Genomic DNA, 21440 nt, shown 5'->3' with positions numbered 1-21440 from the left:
TGATAGTAGGAAAAAGCAGGGTTTAAAACTTGTTCTCTAAAGGTATTAAAGTGATGATCATCCAGAGTCCTAATTCAAGCTTCTATTATTTTTCCCTTTTAAAATATTGTGCTTTGGAATAGATTGAGATCTTCAGATATCTAACAAAGCTATCTTTATGTGTTAGTAGTGAGGGAGGAGGGCATATGAAAATCACTATCTCCCACTTCACTGTTTTAATCCAGAAACCAAATTTTTCTTTCTTACATAAATTTACTTCTCAAGAGAAATCTCCTCCAAATAAAGTGTTTATTCTTGTGGAAATTAAATATCACTAGCCCAGTAGCTATGATACTATATTATAAAATTGAGAAAAAGTGAAAAAATATGGATTCCAATTGTTTCTGTTGCATGAATATTTTCTATATTGCATTTATATCTACTATATTCACACAATAAAATGATACTCCTAATGTTATTAAGGATATAGGAAACTAGGGTACACATTTTCTGGTGTTGATTTCATATGTGACTACATCCAAAAAAAAAAGAAATATGAAGACACCCAAGAATAAAACTGTGGTAATTTATTTTAACATAACTGATTGGAAGTAATAACTTATATGCATAAAGTTTTTCCTAAAAGTGGAAAAAATAAAATTCCCTAAGTATTAAAAGGAAGTGATGAACGATATATGTCATATCACAGTTAAGTTATATTATGCTTTTAAGTAAAGACCAATTCCAAAGATTATCAAGCAGTCTGGATTATGCTTGCACATATTTAGCTGCAAAACACTAAAACAAAAATTTCATGTGTATTAGACTAGCTTTTATTTTAAAATTGTTTGTGGCTGGACAAGAACCAAAAGATACTATTTAAAATTAGGTTAGAAATAATGCTAATATTGTAGGGACAAAATGATCTAAATCTCTTACATAAGAAATAAAAATTATAAATCAAGCATGGGAACCTCCCATTCATAAGGGTATCTGTTTTGATTAAAGGACACTAATGAAACAAATCATTGGGTTCATAAAATGTAAAACATCAAATATTTTTGTTGAAATAATAAAACCCATATAGTTTTACACTCAAGGGGAGTAAACACAAAAATTAATCCAAAGTTTATTCAGGACAGATATTGAAAATTAGAGAAATGAAATTTTTTGAAGATAATCAACTTTCATTAAAAGAATACATGAAATATGTCCTAGGGAATATGTTACCACATATTTGAGGAAATATACTGTAATGCACGTCACTTTGCTGGAACGAATAGTTCAGTGATGCTCATCATCGGTAACCTAGGCAGTAAATGGAAGAACTGCTCTCTGCCAATTAGTCAAGAGGAAGTGAATTCTTGAGTGAGACTAAAACTTGAACCTGCTTAATCATAAACAGCTGACTTCTGTTCCTCTTTCCTACCAATCATCATCTCCAAACAATTCCTCAATTATTTGTTTGCATTAGATTCTCATTGATCCTGCCCTCTGCATATAGAATGTTATTGCTAGGAGTTCCTGTCATGGCTCAGTGGTTAGGGAACCCAACTGGCATCCATGGGGATGCAGGTTTGATCCCTGACCTTGCTAAGAGGGTTGAGAATCTGGCATTGCTGTGGCTGTGGCATAGGCCTGCATCTTTGGCTCCGATTTGACCCCTAGCCTGGGAACCTCCATATGCTGAGGGTGTGGCCCCAAAAAAGACAAGAATAAAATAAAACAAAATGTTATTGCTAGTCCAGATAATTTCATTCCAATGTTGGCAGAACCTACAACAGATACTTTTGGATTGTTTTAAAGACTTATTTTTCATTGGGAAACTATTAAAATAGAACTTTTCTCCATGGTCCTAAGTTTTCTTGTACATGTTCTTCTTAAAGCCTGTTCCACATCCTTGTTCCTCAAGCTATAGATAAACGGATTCAGCATGGCACTCACAAAATGCAAAACACTGACACAATTTTCCCTTGTTCAACAGGTTGTTCATTTGTGGGTCTCAGATACATGGAGAAAAGGGACCCATAGACCATCGTGACAACTGTCAGGTGTAGAAGGATTTGCACTGCCCTTCATGGGAATGGATGCTTGTAATGGTGTTGAAAATGAAAACATAGGAGATGAGGATGATGAGGAGGGAACCTGTGAGGTAAATCCCTGCAGACACAAACAGGGCAGTTTGCTTTATGTAAGTGTCAAAACATGTCAACATTAGGAGGGGTGGGTCAGCACAGTAGAAATGGTTGATGGTGTTGGGTCCACAAAAGGACAAGTGAGAGGTCAATATTACCTGCATGGTGCCCACTGTAGATCCCCAGAAGTAGGGGAAAGTGACCAGGCAGATGCAACGTGGCCTGGACATTCTGGCTGTTGTAATGCAAAGGTTTGCAGATTGCCATGTACCTGTCATAGGCCATGGCACCAAGCATGTAATACTCAGTAAGGAACAGAGTCACAAAAACAAAACATTGGGCCAGACACCCTGTGTAGGAAATGTTTTTCTTCTCAGATAAGAAATTAAAAAGCATCTGAGGAGAGACATTAGTAGAATAAAAAATATCTACACATGCTAAGTGGGTGAGGAAAAAGTACATGGGGGTTTGCAGCTGGGGAGTGAATCTGATTAATAAAATCACCCCCAAGTTCCTGGTCAGGGTGATGAGGTAAATCAGGAGAACCACCACAAAAAGAATGGGCTGCAGCTCTGGTTGACTGGTCAGTCCCAGCGAACAAACTCAGTTGCTTCAGTGCCGTTGTGTTGGGGAAATATCTTCCTCTTCATTTTCTCTATTAAGAGAGGAATAATTTTTCAGTTATATATTTCAGAATTTATTTTTCAGATATAAAAAGATAAATGAATTGTATGCAGTTCAAGAACAGACAAAATTAGCACTAAAACCAATTGGTTTTGAAAAGAGAAGTTCAAATAAGTTATTGCAATAGTTTCAGTAGATGCCTTCAGATGGTTGATGGTGCTGATTAAACTGGACAATATATTTGATAAATATGTTTTGAAGTTCATGCACCACCTATGTTGGCATCTTTGCAACTCCCACCTTAATTCACCTAGCCCATATTGAATTTGAGTTAGCCCTTTGGTGTCCCTCTTTAGGCTGTAGAATCAGAACACCTGATACTCAGCCATAACTACGGCCATCATTTGATTATGACATAAATGCTCGATTGGGCAAAGAAGAGAATGGTTGGCTTTCTCACATCGGTTCTATTACTGTCACTGAAGGCAAACCTTCCACAATTGAAGAGGCATATACTTCCTGAGAGCCTCTTGTACATTGATTAAGATTCAGTTTCTTCTTTATTTCTTCCTTACTCTCCAGTAGCAATAAACTTCTCCCAGTCCTTTGATGTTCTCCATCCCATCTCCATGTTCTATGTCAACAACTGGTAATCTGGGTTATTTCTTACCCTAATAACTGCTATATACTAGATTCACATTTCAATTAATCTCATACCTTTGACTTCACACCTTATAAATAAATAAACTATCATAAAGTCTCATATGCTCTACCTTTAACACATTTTGTACTGAATCTTAAACCATCTTGGCAGCATTTTCTCCTTACCTTTCAGGTCTACAGTAAAATTAGCTCTTACTTAAGCTACTTAATAATTTTCCCTCATCCACAGGTGAAAGCTTTTACCCTCCCACACAAGCCACTGATCTTTTATGAACATAAAAATATCATGCTACTGATCTGGTAAAGTGGTCCAAGACTTTTCACTAGACTTCTTACCAGAGTCTAGAGGGACTTGTGTAATGTCTTTCAAACTCTTCCATGACTTTCTCTTTAGTCCTTTTCTCCTGCCATATTGACCTTTTTGCTGTTTATTTCATTTTTTAAAAAAAATCAAACTATAGTTGATTTACAATGTTGTCTCAATTTCTACTGTACAGAAAAGTGACCAAGTCATACATGTATACATATATATGTGTATACATATGTGCCTGTGTGTGTGTGTCTGTGTCTGTACACACATGAAAGGGATATGTGTGTGCATTCCCTTTCTTATATCTTCCACCATGGTCCATCCCAAGCTGTATCTTGAACATTCTGACCACATTCTTGCTTCAGGGCCTTTGCACATACTGTTCCTTCCACCTAGACTGTTCTTCCCTGGGACCCATAAGTGACTCATTTCATCATTTCATTTACATCTCACTTCTAATAACACATACACTGAAAGGCATTGCCTGGTCTCTTGTCTCAGTTACTCCATCCCCAAAACAGTTGAATTGTAATCCATATATTTTCTCATATCATTTATTGCTTCTGAGATTATTACTTATTCCTACAAATAACTGTTAGCTTCATGTTTTATTGTCCATCCCTCCCATCCTTGGAATGTGAGCCACATACGGGCAGGAATTTTTTGTGTGGTATAGCCCCAGAATATGAGAAAATGCTTTAATTATGGTCAATAAGCAGCATCTATCCATTAAGTAAATGGATGAACTAGTGAGGTAACTTTTCCACTTGCATACATTAATTGATTTTCCATGGCATGTAGATCTCTTACCTCCATGATGTAAGAGAGATGGAGTTACTACAAACAACTACAGATGTCATGCAAACAATGTACAGAAGGGAAGCACAATTAAGGTGTGGTTATAATAATGCAATCTAGTGATAATGATTCCTGATTTAGACCCTTGATAACTGACAGTTAAAAATGGCAGGGTGGTCTTTTGGGAACAGGTGGAAGTTGACTGAAACGAGTTATAGTTATCTCTATAGCAAATTTTGCAAGGGTAGGAGGCCATAGAAAGATCACATTTTTAAACAGATAATTATATAGCTTTATTAAAATCATATATTCATATATCTAAGACTCATATCAGTGGTTACAGACACTGTCTTCACATTGGAATCAGGTGTGGAGCTTCTAAAATCACTGATCCTTGGGACCCAGCTCAACCGAGGTGGGTACACAAGTTGGTGTATCTTTAACAAGTTTTAATGCACAGCCAGGGCTGAAGAATTTAGTAAAACAATTGAGATGATATACTTAATCCAAATAAAAGGAGTCATATAATTTTACCCTCTGATAACTTACACCATCCCCTTTCAGTGAATTCTGAGGCATTGCACTAAACCCCCTAATATAGAATTATCATCATCAATGGTATACAGACACTTGTTGATTAACCCTTTTTTTCCTTGTAGGGTTGCCCATGGCCCATGGCATAAAGAAGTTCCCAGGTTAGGGACTGAATAGAGCTACAGTTGCCAGCCTATGCCATAACCACAGCAATGCCAGATCTGAGCCATGTCTATGATCCACTGAGGAGGGACAAGGATAGAACCCATATCCTCATGGATACTAGTTGTGTTCTTAACATGCTGAGCCAAAACAGGAACTCTGTTAATTAACTATAATGAAGGAAAAAATCCCATTCTATGATTTCAGCCCTTGTAACATTCTTTAGGTTTTAGGAAGCTGGGAAAGAAAATATCTTCCTGAGAGACTCTGTGATTTCGTCTTACGTTTTCTCATATTCAGGAAATAGAAGGAAAAGGAAGAAACCTTATCAAGGATAACACCCTTTTATTATTAATTACATGTGGTTGCGGGCTTAGTTCTGGGATTCACGTGCAGAAACACCATTTGTGAAAAGATTTAGTGTAGTTATGTTTCAAGTTAGGAGCTGAAGTGAAGGAGTGGAAGTGAAAGATTTATTCTCATTCTCACTAAAGTATTCAGAGTTGTAAAAATACCAATGCACATTGCTTGTGCTGAACGGTGTCTGAGAATTTTTCAGTCGCCCCCATTAAATATCACAGCCCTTGATGCCATGGATCTCCATCATATGGCTTCATTCCAAATTGTTGAGATCCTCTTCATTCCACAAGGAAGGTGTGTGAGAAAATGAGAGTGATAAAGATATTCCAAAAGAAGATAACAGCTAAATGTATAAAATCATTACAGTTCAAATAGTAGAACTATTGAAAAGAATCACCATTATACTTAGCATAGGTAAGAATTAAAGATCCATGCATGGAGTTCCCTGGTGGCTCACTGGGTTAGGAATTGAGCATTGTCACTGTCGTGGCTGAGGTCCCTGGCCTAGAAACTTTCACATGCCGTAGGTGCAGTGAAACAAACAAACAAACAAACAAAACACCCACACACACGCAAAACAAGTTTCATGAACAATGCAGGGGGAAGAAAACCATTTTTTTTTAATCTCTATAAGGTCTTTTCTAAGAACATTGGCCAAACACGATGATTCAGCTGAAATTTAAATAAAATTCACAGCAGTGTTGGAAGGAACACAAATACGATAGAGAAAAGTATATTCCCCTTGAATAAAACAATGTAAACCTGTTTTGATGATTCTGAATACACCAAAGCTATCATATATCAATGCAAAACTAAATTGGAAAAACCTGAGAAATCCTTTCAAATGAAGAAAACATTTGTTTTACTCTTTCTCACCTTTAACCTAATGCTCATTTACCCAAATCCCTTTACAGTTTCCTCTCAAAAAATAAGTGTTTGAAATCATTAAGAACATATGGAGTGGGAGTATATTATCTTGTGCCAAATTCTAAGAGACTAGTATTGAAGAAGGAAAACATGTTAGAAAGGAAGTACGCTATTTGGACTTTTTAAATTCCAAAAATTAGCTAACACTCCATAAATAACTCTACTCTAAATCTTAACTATATTGTGAAATGAACCTGTAAGTAAAGTCAGGGGTGGTTGTAAGGGCTGTCTGACCTCTTAATACATCACAAGTCACCTGCTGTCTTTGACAGAAAAAGTCTGGGGTCTGTCTGTCTACTGCTTGGTCTTAATGTGGCATTTTTAGAGTCACTACTAATTGCATTTTTATGTTTGAAAGAGGAAATAGTAAGAAATCAAATAATATTTCTTATGAATTCTTGGTTTTCAGAACTGTCAGACTTACCTGTGAAGGAATGGTGGTTTCTTAGGTTCCTTAGAGGTCCCCAAATAGGAGGATTTACACCTGAAGGGCTAACTGGGGAGGGGAGTGGGGCGAGGCTCATCCCTGAAGCATTCACCAAGTTACCTAGAGGATGTTATTAGAACTCCCTCTGGAGGTGGTTACAAAAGTCACATCCTAATAAACAGGATCTTAATGTATGGGTTGATCATTAGAAGCTCACAGTGTCTTTTAGTAAATGTAAAAGCGCATAGTACCAATTTTGACTTTGGGAGTAGTTCTCAGGCAGCTGAAACGCTCTCCCACATTCTTTGTAATAAAAGATCTCTGCTTATCTTATCTTCCCCTGGAATAATGTTTCTGTCTTCTGAATCCCCATGGCTCTTTCTCTGTCTCTTTTATGATCCTTGTCTCCTTTTATAACTTTTCTATTTCTTTTAAGGACAGTAAGTATCTGAGGACAACCTTCATGTCAATTTCATTTGACTTCTCCAGTTGCAATCTGTAAATATTTGGGTTCATAGGTAAAATGTAGTGAAGACTTATTGAGTAAACACCAAACGGTGATGATAAACAGAAGGTTGTGAATTAGAGGTTTTTCATGTAAACTATACTTTACCTCATTTTCACTGGTAATATAAGGTAATTTCATCTCATGAACTAAAGTGCAAGTTGCAGGGGAATCAGCTTTTAGACTCTCAGATCTAATGAACAGTTAGTTTACATGAAATTAATTCAAGTAGACATATTATCTTGGACCACTCGTTTAGTTTATGATTCTTGATAACTATTAACTCATATACTATTTCCTTTTAGGTCTTGTCTACACTAGTATTTGAAATCAGAGTCAAATCCTAGTATTTCTGGCTAGGTTTATAAGAATACTATTACAGATAACAACAAAAATAGGATGGTAGTCTTACATCTTCTATATGATCAAACCAATCTTTCTTATCCAAACTCCATTCACCTATTATGCTTGACATTTAAAAAAATGTTGATTATTACAGAAAAAAATTAAAGAGCTCTAAGCCATGCCTTTCAGCATGGATATAATAACAATCAATAGAAAAATAGCAAAAGGTTATTCAAGGGTGTAGGGGAATCTGTCTGAGACTGGGTGTCCCAATCTCCTTGCTGTAGACTCTGGCCTTGAGTCATTTGGTTGGACAGCCAAAGCAAAGTAAACTTTGGGCTCAGCTTACTTAAGCAGTTCATGCTTGGACTTGAGTTAATGCTCCTACAGTAACTTTGGTTTCCATGAGGTATAACCGGTAACCTGGTTCCCAAATTTCCAGTGTCTTCCTAATCGAGAAATATGAAAACAGCTAAAATTTGATGATGAAGACATGTTGCACCAGACAATTGGACTACTGTACGGTAGACTTCCTAGACCAGGTTCCCAATAATATAAAGACCCTAAACAGAGTCACTAATTCCCTCAAGAGCCAAGCTGCAGTTGGGCCAGCAGAGAAAATTAGCAGGCTCTGTCCAACAGAGAGAGTAACAACCCCAAGACACATTTGTGCTAGTGGATAGCAGCAGAGCAGAGTATCCATGCAGGTGAGAGGGCCAAGATAATACTAGAGAGAAGCACACAATAATAGATGCAGATCAAAGCTTCTCTTCCCCATGCTGGGAGGCCTCATGAGTCATATGAGGGGGAAAAGCATTAAACTATGAGGATTGAGCATTTACCTAAAAGAAAGATCAACTAAGACTTTATTGAAATAATTGACTGTTGTAAGTCCAAAATTCCTCTTTCAAGGAAAATCATTCTTCACAAGTTTACGTGTAATTATATCTTGAAATAACAACTTAACTTATATGATGATTAAAGTTATTGGTCATTAACATTTTTCTGAAAAGATAAGAGATAAATATACTATATATATATATATATTATATTTTTGTAAAAATTTGAGATAAATATTGTGTGTGTGCAGATATATATATATATATATATATTATATAGTGCCATAAACATGCAAAGAATGAATAATAAAAGCACATAAAAGCACTTTATTTATCAGGTGGCAAAGACCCTACTGATTAGGGGGGAGAAAAGGCCTATAAGTTCTTTAATTTGTCATTCTGAAATGTTTTTTGTTGAGTTGGTTATTGACATGGGTAAAACTATCCTATAATATTATTCTCTCATGTTTTATGACATTTAGTCCTAAATACATGTTATTGTCAAATTCTTCATTAAATATATTGGTTAGAAGAAATCAATATTATTATTTATTTATTTATTATTTATTTATTTATTTATTTCATTGTTTTTTTAGGGCCCCACTCAGCAGGCATATGGAGGTTTCCAGACTAGGGGGTCAAATGGAGCTACAGCTCCAGCCTACCACCACAGCCACAGCAACGTCGGATCTGCGCCTCATCTGTGACGGACACCACAGCTCATGGCAATGCCAGATCCTTAACCCACTGAGCGAGGCCAGGGATTGAACTGGCATCCTCATGGACACTAGTTGGGTTCATTAACCACTGAGCCATGACAGAAACTCCAGAAATTACATTTTAATGTGTAGTTAAGAAATTGTATTTCTTCCCTTAAGATTATATTTTGGGTTCATTATAAAATTTGAATTTGCTCATCAATGTTACGATCATTGATGTACCACAATGACCTCATGGATGTTTTTTACAATCAACTTCATCATTATATACTCTGTACAAATGCCTTTGGTAGCTGCAATTCTCTCCGACTTTTTAAAATTCAGGTTGAACAAATACAATTAGTTTTATAGTAGATTCACTATAAAAAACATACTTTAAAAACTTGTTTTATCATATCTCTGCTCAGATAACTGGGACTCCTGTGGAAGAGGAAAGCAGTTACAGAGAATTTATAAAGCTGTCTTTTCACAATTTATTTATATTTTATGGTGGTAAAGTGCACACATTTGCAGCTGTCTTAGTTTGACAGTTACTGCCATCTGTTGAATATTTATTAGATACCAGAAACTAGTGTGATGAACCTATTAAAATAGATATGCATATTTATTATCAAGGAAAATTAAATCTTCTTTAATACTTACGATCTCTGTGCTAGAGATATTATAATTTATTTCTTAGAAATGAAAACCCTGAATATTGAAGAAATTAGACATTTTTTTCCAAGGATGTAGAGCTAGGTTTCAAGATAAATTATTATTCTTTTAGATATTTCTGGGCTGATTCTGCAAACAATTCAGATCACATGGGTTTAGATGTTTAATGGGTATTTATGTTTCAGCCAATTTTCAAAATTGCTGAATTTTGTGTGTGTATGTTCATTATACATAAATACACACTATATATACACACATGTATATATACACATACATATGCATTATGTATGTGTGTGTGTGTGTGTGTGAGTATAATATATATGTAAAGTGTATATGTTGTGCATATATTCCAAGCTAAAAGGATGGAGTCTGGAACTAGGTTAATAGTGTGATAGTACAGGATGAGATAAAATGTGGTCAGAATCATTACTTGTTTTTCTTGCATCATGCAACTCCAAGTCATAGCACTTCCCTAAAGTTGAAATTTTTATATGAGAAATAAATTAGTAAAACTTGTTTTTAGCTTTTAAGAGAAGACATCTCCCAGGGAGTTCCCTGGCAATCTAGTGGTTATGACTCAATGCTTTCACTGCTGCTGCCCAAGTTCAATCCCTGATCTGGGAACTGAGATCCCACATCAAGCTGTTGCTGCTCACTGTGGCCAAAAAACAAAACAAAATAAACAAACAAAACCCCAAATCAAGAAAAGGGGTCTCCCCAAACTTTTCAACTATTGTTGCAAATTTCTTTGAAGTTCTTTTCAATAGCAAGAATTCCTTTCTTTCCTCCTTCTCTCCTCCTCTTCATCCTCCTCCTCTTTCTTCTTCCTCATGTAGAAAAATTGGACCTTTAAGATAGTTAAAAAGTCAAGAAGGTAATATTTGGTTAAGGGAGGTAGTGGGAATGAGAGGGGAGAAATCATGGATGACAGAAATTTCTGGAATGTGTACACAGCTGAAAGAGGGTGTGAACTATGATAAAAAGGATTAAGGAAGAGGGTTTTAAATGACATTAGGGGGAAAGACTTTGGAGAACTTCAGATTCTTCTCCATATACACCACCAAATCAACCTTAGTAGGGTGAATGGAGATTGGTGAGAGTATGAAAAATATCATTGCAGCCGCCTAGATTTCAATACAAAACATTCTCTTCCTCTGTGATTGATGCACATTTCTCATCTCAGTGGAACATGCTGACTAGTTGTAGCTCTGGAAAGGGAAGAGAGGAGCAAATTTTCTCATAGCTCTTCTATGCCTGGGTGAGGTCAGTTCAGAGAAAAGGGACAGAAAATCATGCCTAAGCTGCACCCTCAAATCCAATTTCACCTGCAACAGAGCATAATATTAACACCTGCATCCTTTGTATAGTCTACTTGATCCAGCATCCAGAAGAAGGGTGATTCAATGGCCCTTTGGCCCTCCAACAATGGTGAAGCCAAGAATATCTCAAATTTTTAAACTTTTAACAAAATGAATAATTATTCTTACTGCTGTAACTTCCACTGTGACATTTATTGAGTAACTGCTGTGTGTCAAACTAATGTGAGTCAGGACACATCCTTAAAAAACTTCTACTCAGAATATTTAACTGAAGAATATTTAATGAAAAGACAGAATACAAGTAACGATAAAGGAAATCAGTCGAGAAGCTGAGGCACTTGGAGGCTAATTGCAGAAAGGAATTTCCATCCTAGTCCCAAAGCAGCCAGAGGCTACTATCAGGAATCCAGTGAGAGCTAGAACCAGGAAGAACGTTACTCAGAGCAGTCTTCCTTGTGAAACTAGGGGAAAATACAAAACCAAATTGGGCTACTTTTTCTTCCTCATACTTCTGACATGCTCCTGGTTTCACCCAAGGTCCAAAGTTAAATGGAAAGTAGACACCAAAAGAGCTATAGTTGATGGAATCTAAGGATGAAATTCCAGGTAGAGAAAGCAAAGTAGAGAAGAAAAGACAACAGGTCTGGGTGGGGAAGGCTGATAAAGGAAGAATCACCAGCACATTTATATTATTGCTATATCCACAAGGTTCCCTTTGTGGATAAAAGATAATATTCAAAATGGAAAGAACAGGACTCAGAATCAGGAAATAATTAGCTCAAGTTCTAGAATTGTTAATTGATATTCCAGTGGTTTTCCACATTCCAAAACTTATTCTGTATACCATGCAGTTTTCTATCTTGTGTGTGGTAAATAAGATAACTTACTATATCCCAAGTCAAGTCTTAAATTATCAGACATTAAAATAAGAGAGAATCCACTGTTTCATCACTTCAGGACGATTCCTTCCTTGATGACACTGGGGAGTGGCAAAAAATTCATGTCCTTCGGTGAGCCTAAGTTTTTAAAACAAAAAAAATTATAGATGGTTGCTTATAGTCTGAATGACATTCTGCTAGAAATAATTGAACCATAGGGAGTTGGTCCCTCGTGCACAATCTGTTATAAACCTCGAGTTTCTTCAATCTGGTACTGTCATTGGGAGATCACTCTTCTTTCATAGGTAGGATTAGTAATTGTTAAAACATATTTTGAAATTAGAGATAACATTTTAATTAATATGAATAAAATTATGGTCCAAAACACATTCTGATGAATTAGCAAATGTCTTGATTTAAATTATGCTATTCTCAGAGTACAAATATTTTTACCTATACAGTGAAGTAGGATCATAATGGAAAAAGAAGTAGATGAAAGGCCACCTGACAGAGCCTCAAGGTGAAGGTGATCTTTAAAGATGCAAAGCCTGTTTGTCCCATGAGCCACTTCTCTCCACTTACTAATGCTTCTTTCTCACTTTCCTTGCTCAGTAAGTTAGGACATTGTGTTGTATTTTATCAGGTAAGGTTATTACCATAAAGTACTCCATTAAATGATCTATTATTTTCATTGCTTGCACTGCTTCATTCCTCACAGTGAAAAAGGGTGAATATATTGATTATTTTGACTCTTTATTAATGATTTAATAATTAGAGATGTTAAAAATACACCCCCAGAACCAAAAAAAAATGTTTATTATGACAACTATAATTTTATGAACTTAGAAAACCACAGAACTATTATGATTTCATTGATTTAAGTGATTTGTCTTGCATTTTGTCACCCTGGTTAGTAAGTCCAAAATCCTCAATTGCAGAATGAGATAATGCAAAGGGGTAAGAAAGCTGGAGTGATTCATTTACAAAGGACTTACAGGAGTGCCCACTGTGGCGCAGCAGAAATGGATCCAACTAGTAACCATGAGGTTGCCTGTTTGATCCCTGGCCTCACTCAGTGGGTTAAGGATCTGGCATTGCCATCAGCTGTGGTATAGACTGCAGACACTGCTCGGATCCTACATTGCTGTGGCTGTGGCATAGGCCGGCAGCTAGAGTTCTGATTGGGCCCCTAGCCTGGGAATCTCCATGTGCCGTGAGTGCAGCCCTATAAAAGGAAAGCAAAAAAGCAAAACAATAAACAAATGCCTTACAAAGTGACCTATGTCCATTTAGGCACTACAGCCATTAACAAGAGTCAGTGTAACATTGACATAGCTGGTTATTGGCTATTGAAGGAAAATACAGATTTTTTTCCATGATGGTCTTCATGGTCATTTTTATACTGCACAAATGTTGGGAGATACACTCTATGATTTCTTATATACTGCCTCAGTTGTATGGGTAATGAGATTATTATTATCAATATGATATTTTACATGTTCTAATGAAATTTAAATCAGGTTATGTTTTGCATGAATTAACTTGAGGTAGATTTACAACGAAAGTCATTAGGTTTTGGGGATATATATGTCAATCTTTTTTTTTTTAATAATTATCAGCTACTCAACCAGGGAGACTTTTAATACATTATTTTTCCCCTAATCAGTATCCCCCCTTGAAAATTTAATACCTTGAAAATGTGTAAGTATATACCTATACACATATATATTATGTATTGTTTATGTACTACATGTTTATTTTTATACAAAAAAACAGTGATTTTTGTGTCCCATGTACCAAGCTTTGACCCTAACAATTCTCTATATTATACAAATCCAACCCTCTCCTGAGCTGAGTCTAAAAATTTAAGTAAGATTTGGTATATGAGGGCCATTGAGATAGATAAGTGTGGTGAAAAAGTGTTTGCACTACAGGGTGAGGGACCTGCTTGAAAATGACCTTGAGTTTAGAAGGGCAGGTAGACAGGTCCTGGTTCTATAAGGATCTGTGTCACATGTCAGTTCAACTTCCTTTTATTTTATTCAGCTGTGAAAGCACCAGAGCTTCAATGACCTATGCTTTAGACACTACAGCAAAAGGTATATTGAAAAACAAAGTATCATAATTCCAAAGAAAAGTAATGTTTAAGGGGACCCTAAGTAAACAATTTACAATAGTGGAATTTGCAGAAGAGATGAAGCCTTTTCAAATATGGAAAGATTTGCAGAAAAGCATTTAAATCTATAACTTCTTTTATATAAAGGAGCTATATATTAATTTAGATATTGAACATCAATTACATGCTTACTAGTTTCTTTTGTCTTTCCTTTTTTTTTCTTTCCCTTTTTTTTTAGTGGCTGTATCAGTGGCATATGGAAGGTCTTAGGCCAGGAACTGAGTGTGAGCTACAGCTGCTGATCTAAAATACAGCTGCCCCCATGCCAAATCCTTTAACCCACTTCCCAGGGCCAGGATCTAACTCACATCTCTGCAGCAACCTGAGCTGCTGCAGTCGGATCCTTAACCCAACAAGCCACAGTGGAGACCCCTAGGTTATTTTTTGATGCCACACATATTTACAAGTTTGAGGACAGTATGTATTAGATGACATGATGTGCATAGCAGCAAAATAACAAAAGACAAATGCCATGTTTATTTCCTCTACTTTAGACCTCATTTGACGCTAAGCAAATAATGTTAAAGAACAACTACACAGCGGTGACTGAGTTTATTCTCCTGGGACTGACAGATCGACCTGAGTTGCAGCCTCTCCTTTTTGTGGTATTCCTCGTCATCTACCTTATCACAGTAATCGGCAATGTCAGCATGATTTTATTAATCAGAAGTGACTCAAAACTTCACACGCCATTGTACTTCTTCCTCAGCCACCTCGCCTTTGTAGATCTCTGTTACACAACTACTGTCACTCCTCAGATGCTGGTTCATTTCTTATCCAAGAGAAAAACCATTTCTTTTCTTGGTTGCTTCATACAATTCCACTTTATCATTGTCCTGGTGATCACAGATTATTATTTGCTCACAGTGATGGCTTATGACCGCTACATGGCCATCGGCAAACCCTTGCTCTATGGGAGCAAAATGTCCCAAAGTGTCTGCCTCGCTCTTGTTGCTGCTCCTTACATTTACGGCTTTGCCAATGGTCTAGCACAGACCATCCTGATGCTCCGCCTCTCCTTCTGTGGACCCAATGAAATCAACCACTTCTACTGTGCTGACCCACCTCTCTTAGTCCTGGCCTGCTCAGATACGTATGTCAAAGAGACTGCCATGTTTGTGGTGGCTGGTTTCAACCTCACCTGTTCTCTCACCATCATCCTCATCTCCTACATTTTTATTTTCAGAGCCATTCTGCGTATCCGCTCTGCCGAGGGGAGGCGCAAGGCTTTCTCCACCTGTGGGTCCCACCTGATGGCTGTCACTGTGTTTTATGGGACACTGTTCTGCATGTATCTGAGACCTCCTTCTGAGGCATCTGTAGAACAAGGGGAAATTGTAGCTGTTTTCTATATCTTTGTGAGTCCCATGGTAAACCCTTTGATCTATAGCCTTCGGAACAAAGATGTTAAAGGAGCAATAAGGAGAATGTTTCAAAGGAAATTGTTTGTAAAATAGGGTAAACATTTTGATCACAATTATGTAACATATCTGTATTCCCTGAACAATATGTGAGCACGTTAAATTAAAAAATCACCTTTCGTCACTGGGTATTATTTTGTCATTTGTAATTTGCCTATAAGGTTTAGATGAATGTGTCAAATCATTAGCTCATGTTGTCTCAGTCAAATAAAAGAAATACCACATAGAAATTCAAAGATAAGTCCAGAAAGCATTATGATTGCTCTATAAAACCAGTAAATGACAGGTAATTCTATCCAGAGTACTCATATGTGTACCGAGTTATAAAACAGGGAATTATCAAATGATGCTACAGCATTGACAATTTATATTTTCAGGTTTTAATGATTCCCAAACTAATTTCCAGAAACTTGTCAACTATAACATGCATTATTTTGTTTTTTTTCCTTGCAGTCAAGTTATATAACAATGAAAATCCTGAGGAATCTCAGGTAATTACTCCAAGAAGGATTTTGATGAAAATGCCAAACTTCCTTTGTATTTTTTAATTTTAATTTTTTTCTTTTTTTTTATGGCGGCTCCTGCACATATGGAAGGTCCCAGGATCACTATCAAATCAGAGCTACAGCCGAGGCACACATCACAGCCACAGCAACATTGGATCCAAGCCTCAACTGTTACCTATGCACAGCTTGTGACAACCCCAGATCTTTTGCCCACTGAGCAAGGCCAGGGATTGAACCCAAGTCCTCATGGACACTGAAAGGTTATTGTTATTAACCCACTTAGCTGCAAAGAGAACACCTGTATTATTTTTTAATTGTTTCTTTTTTTTTCTCTCTCTTTTTTTTCAGCCATACCCTCAGCATATGGAAATTCCTGCACCAAGGGTGCAATCTGAGCTGCAGCTACAACCTATGCCACAGCTGTGACAATGCCATGTTCTTAACTCCCATGCCACAGGAGGAGCTCCAAATTCTTTCTTTTAATTTTTTTTAATCAATGTGTTTCCATTTCTTAAAATTGATTTTGTGGTTTCAGCTTTTGTTTATTTTTGGTTATGAACTCTTTCCTATACGCAGCCAAACATGTAAACTAGTATAAAGACCACTAGTATAAGCACAATTAATCATTTATGTCTTCACACAACATCTCTTTTGTTTCAGATATTTTAGAAACTCAGATATTGCACACCCCTTCATGTCATGGAACCCTTTTTGTCATCTTTGACATCTTCTCCTGAGCCATTTAAGATGGAGTAGCCTGTGTTGGTGGAAAGCTCTGAAAAGAGATGGAAGTTGAGGAGAGCAGGAATCAATTAGGTTAATCTACTTGATTTTTTTTGTTGTTGTTGTTCTTTTTTCAGATCTTCAGTATCTCTACAAACATTTTATTGTTTCATGTATAAAAGCTGAGAGAAATGTTTGTGGATTTGTGTCTTTCTTTTTGTAATTTTTTTTTTCTTTAAGCATTGAGGCTATATTATTAGATCATGTCAGGTGCTGAAATAATATTCCTTTTATCATTTATAGTTTCTAACCCGTCTCTGATGCTTAAAATCTAAAAGTCTTTCCTGATTTTTGTAGATCTTCAGCAGTATTTTTTAGTTGTTTTTGGTTAGTTGGCACCTGTTATATGAATTTCTACCCTTTGTATAATTTAGGTATAGTTGATTGACAATATTATATATTTCAGGTGTATAACACAGTGATTCACATTTTTAAAGTTATACTCCATTTATAGTCATTATTAAATATTGGCTATATCCTTGTGGCATATAATATACCTTGTAACTCATTTATTTTATTACCAGTAGTTTGTACCTGTTAATTCTCTAAACCTATCTTGTCCCTCCCCCTTCCTTCTCCCCACTGGTAACCACTAGTTTCTTCTCTATATCTGCAAATCTATTTCTCTTTTTTAAAGTTACTATTTTGTTTGACTTTTCAGATTCCACATATAATGATATTGTACAGCATTTGTTTTCTTTTATTTGACTCATTTCCCTATGAGAAACACACTTTTATTTTCAGGCCCTGAGTCATTTTAATCATGGAGTTTCTTATTTTACTGTGAATATTGATACTTAGGAATAGAATACTTTCTAACAGTGTATTTTGTGCTTTTTACAAATTTTTTCCTATGCCTTTTTACCCATTACCTACTCTGAATTAAATTGCATTTTCTAAGTTTCTTTTCTTTTTACTTCCTCTTTGATTATTATATATTTGATTTTAATAAATTCCCTTAAATTTTAATATTCATACTCAAACTCTCTGTTAATTGGTAAGTCTACATTGCTATAAAATAATAAAAGAAATTTAGAATATTTTTAATCTAGTTATATCCTGCTTCTAATTTATGTGCTGTCATTTGTAACTTTAGAATAAATCATTCATAATAAATTATTATTTAATCATGAACTTTAGATATTATATATTATATATAATTACAATTATATTTGTACTTAATATTATCCAATATCACTGTTCCTTTAATTTTAGTGAACTTGTCAGTGATTCTCTCACTGCACTCTTTGCACCCAAGCCTCATTCATGATTTAGTTTTTTTCTGTGTGATATGAACCTTTAATCAGTTTCTTCAGTGAGAGTTTTTTCTGTTTTTACTTGTCTGAGAATTTCTTGTCTTAACTTTCATCCTCAAAGAAGAATTTATTTGGGTATGAATGTAAACAGACAGATAATTGTTTTCAGTACTTAAAAGTATCTCATTTTCTGACTTCATTTTATTTGGTTATACAGATAGTGACACTACCATATTATTTGTTATTTCTCTGTCTTTTTAAAAGAATTTTCTTATTGTCAGTTTCAGTTTTTGTCTTTGTTGTAATTTAGTTGTATTTATGCTTCTGCATTTTCAGTGCCTCCTTGGCTGATCTCTTGAAGTCCTATCCTCTTAGTGTATGTTCTCACAACATCCTATAACTTTGTAGAATTGTACATGACTATAATTTCAACATTACATGTATGACTGATTCATTTATATATTATACCCAGGGTTGTCAGCTTCCTAAGGGCCAGGTGAATGTCTGGCTTTGCTCACTGGTCAAAGTTAGCATTTTCCCAAAAACCTAAGATGTTAATGGTTCTTAGTAAACATCTATTGACCTAAAAATCACCATGCCCCTTGCATTATAGCTATTTGAGTAGTACAAGCGCTACTACCTTTCACTTTCCAACATGACTTTCACTAATTCTTGATAATCTAAAGCCTGATTTTACAACTTGCATGGCTCACCCCCCCACCACAAAACCAATACACTTTAAGGACACAAACCATCTTTTGACTTTTTCTTACACACCTCTGCATTTATAGTATGGTGTTTTCTCTGAATATTTGTTAACTATATGGATGAATGAATGAATGAATGAATGAATTACTGGTTGAATGAATGCTACTGTACTCAGAGAGTCCATAGCATTGTGTAAGCTTGTCACATTTCTTTCCTAATCAATGTGATAACAAAAGATTATTGATTGGCCTAATTGAACCTCAACCTTACAATTTATTAGCTATACATATCAGGCAAATTAATTAACCTCTACTGGCTTCAGTTTCTCTTCTATAAAATGAAGGAGATAACACTAAAAACCCACAGAATTTGTGAAGATTAATTCAGCTAATGCTTGTACAGTCATCAAGCGAATAATGCCTGGCACATATTAAGTATTCAATGCCTATTACCTATATCTAATTATTATTCCCACTTGTCTTCTTTCCTGTGTTTTTTAAACAAGAGAGTCTCTCATCCCATATCATCGCCTTACTGAGTTTCATTTTTGAGGAATGAAGAAATGCATTCAATAATAAGTAGAGTTATCTGAGGGAGGATAACCAAAATTTGTGGTACCTTCCCTGAATTAACTGCACGTTGCACACTCCTTAAATTATTCAGGAGGAATTTATTGATCAGCTATTATCTTCAGGTGTGTGCTAGCTGTGGCAATCACAGTCTTTTCTTGCAAGAGTTTGTGATCTGGTGATGGCAATAGACATGTTAGCGGATAACTAAAACAGACTGTGTGAGCCGATAACTAAAACAGTGTGTTAGCCAACAGTGGTGCAGAGTGGTAAGACAGCATGGAAGATGGAGGTCAAACCCAGTTCTGTGGAGGCAGAGAAAGGATCACTGGAGAAGACTTCAATTTGAGCCTTTTAGTCAGTGCCAGGACACACTGGAATCCGATGAGGAGAAGGAAAGCTAATGAAGTATTTAAAAAATGGCGAACGGGTGAAGGACAAGCTATGACTTTAGATTGAGAGATGGAAGCTACCTGCAGTTGACACAGTCATCAGCTGGGTATGTGAAGGCAAGAATTCAAATCCTACCCTGTCTCTTTCAAGCCATGTGGCACAGGGTTTACTTTTCCTTAGTGGAACCTCTGGCTCTTTAGTTGAAAGTGCAGGTTGGAGTCCCTACCTCTAAGAGTTACTTTGAGGAATCAATTAAATTTCCTACATAAAAGGTGTTTGCCAATCGCCTTGTCTGTGTCACATTCCCATGCATACCTGACCCTACCTAAGACATTGATGTTCATCAGGAAAGACATTTATAAAAGCTCTGGATATTGGAAAGGAGAGTTTTGGTTTAAAGAAAAAGAAGGATTCCCGTTTTCACTTTGTGGGTTAAGAATCCAACATAGTGTTTGTGAGGATGAGGGTTCACCTCGTGGCCTCACTCAGTGGGTTAAGGATCTAGAATTACTGCAAGCTGTGGTGTAGTTTGCAGATGCAGCTTGGATCTGGCTTTGTAGTACCAGTGGTGTAGGCCTGCAACTGCAGCTCTGATTAGACCTCTAGCTTGGAAACTTCCATATGCTGCAGGTGCATCTGTAAAAAGAAAAAAAAATAATAAAATATCAGACAATCATCAAAATTTCAAGTTGAAATTTCATGTGTGCATTCCACATAAGCTCTTTGGGCAAATAGTTATATGAAATGATGGAGAATACAACTGAGGCCTGTGATTTGCTTTCTGATCCCAAGTGTTCCAATTAATCCTGAGAATGGTTAGTCCCATGTCATACTCATTTATGTTGCTCTTACATCTTCCTGAGATTTGCTTTAAAAGCAGCTTCCTACTTCCCATTTCCTACTAGAAATGCGACTACGTTTTTCAGCTTATAGAGGACCAATGAACTTCCTTAATTAGAGGTTGAGAAAATAGGTGCCTATTCAAAGCAGAAGTAAGTCTATGTTTCTACCTTTATTTTTAGTCAAAGGGAGATTGTAGTAAAGTTTCAAATGGAGGCCCACGAATTTTACCCTCTTTGCTCAAAATATGCTTTTAGTAGGAGAGTTTGAACCACAACTGATTTCCAAGACAACAGGCTTATTGAAATTTCTATTGAATTTCCCAGAAATATTTTACAGTTGTGTCACTGGTGCAAAAGAATAGAGAAAGGCAAACATTCTGCAGACCCCTCACAAATGTGAGGACATTTTCAGGCATTAGAGAGAGCTGAGTTCTTATTGTTAGAAATATGCAAAAGTTTTTTTGTTAGAAACAGGCAATCTATGAACTCCTTACATATTATTTTGTGGATTTTTTAATGTAAGATATTGCAATTGTACATTTATTTTAGTTGATAATCTATAATTTCAATAGGTTTTCATAGTTTTGAATTTAATAAAAGAAGTGTAA

General features: G+C 36.0%; 1 protein-coding gene and 1 pseudogene across 1 annotated transcript; one reads left to right on the top strand and one right to left on the bottom strand.

Annotated features, from left to right (window-relative positions):
* Positions 1-1794: 1794 nt before the first annotated feature.
* On the bottom strand, positions 1795-7016 carry LOC125120694 (olfactory receptor 5M10-like; annotated as a pseudogene).
* A 7856-nt stretch (positions 7017-14872) lies between these two features.
* On the top strand, positions 14873-15811 carry LOC125121090 (olfactory receptor 1030-like). The gene has a single exon (XM_047769396.1). The coding sequence runs from the start codon at positions 14873-14875 to the stop codon at positions 15809-15811; it is 939 nt and encodes a 312-aa protein (XP_047625352.1).
* The last annotated feature ends 5629 nt before the right edge of the window (positions 15812-21440 follow it).

This window comes from Phacochoerus africanus, chromosome 2 (assembly GCF_016906955.1).
Source record: "Phacochoerus africanus isolate WHEZ1 chromosome 2, ROS_Pafr_v1, whole genome shotgun sequence".
Lineage (NCBI taxonomy): Eukaryota > Metazoa > Chordata > Mammalia > Artiodactyla > Suidae > Phacochoerus > Phacochoerus africanus.
This window is presented reverse-complemented; position numbering and strand designations above follow the sequence as displayed.